We start from the raw sequence: 2,500 nt of genomic DNA, 5'->3' as shown, positions 1-2,500 counted from the left end.
GTCTGTTGTTAAAATTTCCATAGAATTTTTAAGATAAAAACAAAAAGTTGGCATAAGAGCGATTAGCATTAATAGTGTAAGAATGGGAATTAAAAGCTAAGAGAGATTTCTGTGAACGTTAGAACAGAAAAGGTAAGATGGTTCAGAAAGTGTACAGTGACATCTAGTGAGGAAAAGAAGACTCATTGTCAGAGTGCCTTCCACAGCTTCCACAGACTTTCTGTCTTCTGTTGTTGAATGGTAGAACTACTTACTAATGCACTAACAAAGTTGAATGCAGATAGCTTTCGAAAAATACTGAAAAGGTTTGCTAAAGCGACAGATATTTGCGTTTAGCTTAGAATACGAGATTTCTGCAGCTTTATCTTTAGAACATCTTATTCAAGTTAAAGAATACGATTAATATTAGCGAGGATATATTTATATATGCATACATGGATACATAGCCGTCTGGTAGTGCGGTGGTTAGCGCGCCGGCCTCACATCCCCGTGGTCGGCAGATCGAGCCCCGTCAAAGCTCGTGTGTTTTTACACTGTCGCCTGGCGGTCACTGCCGTGGCTGGACATCACAGTGGGTAAAGACCAAGCTCAGATATCTATCTATCTACCTACCTATCTATCTATCTATCTATCATGCACATTTACGATCTTAACCATAATTAATAATCCATCATATGAAATGCACTCTTTTGGATCTCCGATGAAGCGCTCGTTGCCGCCAGCTGACTCATCCGTAGAAGCCGACGCGTCGCTCGCACACGATGGGCTTCTCGTGGTGGCAGGCGACGTCGTGCCACCTGATGCCGTCGTTGTAGAAGTTGTTGAGAACCGCCAGGCAGAACTCGCGGCCGTCCTCGCGGTTGTCGGGCTGAGGGTAGCCGGCGCTGGAGGAGAGAGGAAGGGGATCACTCTTGGGGCTTTTTGACTTATTGTTAGAGTTGGTTCGTGATTGCTCTACGTGACTTTCTCTTGGTCTCATTACCAACAGCGAGGGAAACGAAGGGCCGACTTACCCTCCGGTGTGGGACCAGTTGATGCCGTAGAAGGGCAAGCCGGAGGGCCAGTGCCACTGGTAGCCGTCGCGGTATCCTCCAGTCCAGATATACTTCACTTGGTCTAAGAGGGAGGAATTCAGACGAACTCGTCACGTCGGAAATGTTAGTAACATCATGGCTTCAAAACCTTTAAAAGTATGAGTGTCCGTGCATGGGCGAACCACGACTGCCCGCGACATGATGATCAACTGAAAACTTTTGGCAATGTTTGGGACTTACTCTTCCTGACTTGAATCGACCTGAAAAGCGTTCGCCAATGCCCTAACCTTTCGCGATGACGCTGGAAATGATCCTGTCTTCCAGATAGCTCTCAATGCTGACGCCCTGCCACCCGTATCCGAGGTTGGCGCAGTACCTGTTGGCGTCGCCCCACTGGTACTTCTGGTCTCCGTCGTGGCGCCAGGAGAAGTGGTAGAGGCTGCCGCCATATTGCAGGTGCACCTGATGCATTCACGGATCAACAAGAGGAAGCTATACAAGACTTTTATAAATTCATCAACGCATGGACTGCATGTGCCAGTGTTTGTACTCGGAGATGTTCATACTTTAGAAAATGCTTAATTAGAGAATAAGATATAATTGCTTGGCTTATAAAGAATCATACTAGATATACTAAACACATAGTAAACATTGCTCTTCTTTTGTGTACGTGTACATGTACAAGAAAATTACATTGTCCTGTTAGCACAAGATAACTATTTTTTTTCTTTTCCCTTCTGTCCTTGGTACTTACCCAATTGTCCTGGCTTGTCGTCACGGCTGCCACGGTCAGAAACAACAGTGCCTTCATCTGTAACATGGAAGTGATTCATTGTGAAAACCCGATTAATCAACTGATGTTAGAATTACACACTTTCCTTTTCTTATGTTGATATTCAAAAAGTCACGAAACTTCATAAACTTAAGGAAATCTGCCATTACTGTCCCGATAGGAAGTGGACCTACGAATAGAAGTAAATCCATGAAACAAGATAAATTTTTAACCTGTTTCTATCGCCTTTCCTTAACAAAAATGAATTAACGTCTATATATATTTCTGCCTTCTCCCTTTTACTTCTCAAATTGCATAACCGATATGTCGATATAGTAAAGTAATCAGTATTAATGAAATGACTAATATAACTAAATAAGATAACTTTAGTAACTTAAGATAAGAGTAACTAAATCTTCGAAAAAATATCCAATTATTTAAGCAAAATGTTTTATCCCTTGTCTCTCTGTCCTCCCTGGTCTCCTTTGATCACCGCGTATATCAATGTTAATTATTTCTGTAATAATTAATCATTCAGAAACTATGTAACAATATCCAGTCAATGAAATAACATATTTTAAGTCCCTTATCGCTCTCCAGCTATAGAGATGGTAAAGATAACATATTTTGTTTTCCGTATCCCTCTTCGCCTAAATATCCCGACTCTCCTCACCGTGTCACTGTCGGACGGATT

The 2,500-nt window shown here is 42.4% G+C and overlaps 1 protein-coding gene across 1 annotated transcript in view; it reads right to left on the bottom strand.

Annotated features, from left to right (window-relative positions):
* Positions 1-403: 403 nt before the first annotated feature.
* LOC122267052 (lithostathine-2) overlaps positions 404-2,500 on the bottom strand; it is a 2,112-nt gene continuing 15 nt past the window's right edge. Inside the window, exons 1-5 of the mRNA XM_043037028.2 lie at positions 2,480-2,500; positions 1,789-1,845; positions 1,322-1,496; positions 1,014-1,116; positions 404-884 (exon numbers count right to left, since the gene is read on the bottom strand). The exon at positions 2,480-2,500 is cut by the window's right edge and continues 15 nt beyond it. Coding sequence (XP_042892962.2) covers positions 728-884; positions 1,014-1,116; positions 1,322-1,496; positions 1,789-1,845 — 492 coding nt within the window. The 5' untranslated portion in view covers positions 2,480-2,500 and the 3' untranslated portion in view covers positions 404-727. The remainder of the gene's footprint in view (positions 885-1,013; positions 1,117-1,321; positions 1,497-1,788; positions 1,846-2,479) is intronic.

Source organism: Penaeus japonicus, unplaced genomic scaffold, assembly GCF_977035675.1.
Source record: "Penaeus japonicus unplaced genomic scaffold, GWHDUDI00000001_assembly GWHDUDI00000037, whole genome shotgun sequence".
Taxonomy (NCBI): domain Eukaryota; kingdom Metazoa; phylum Arthropoda; class Malacostraca; order Decapoda; family Penaeidae; genus Penaeus; species Penaeus japonicus.
The sequence above is the reverse complement of the archived record's forward strand: the minus strand, read 5'-3'. Positions and strand labels throughout refer to the sequence as shown.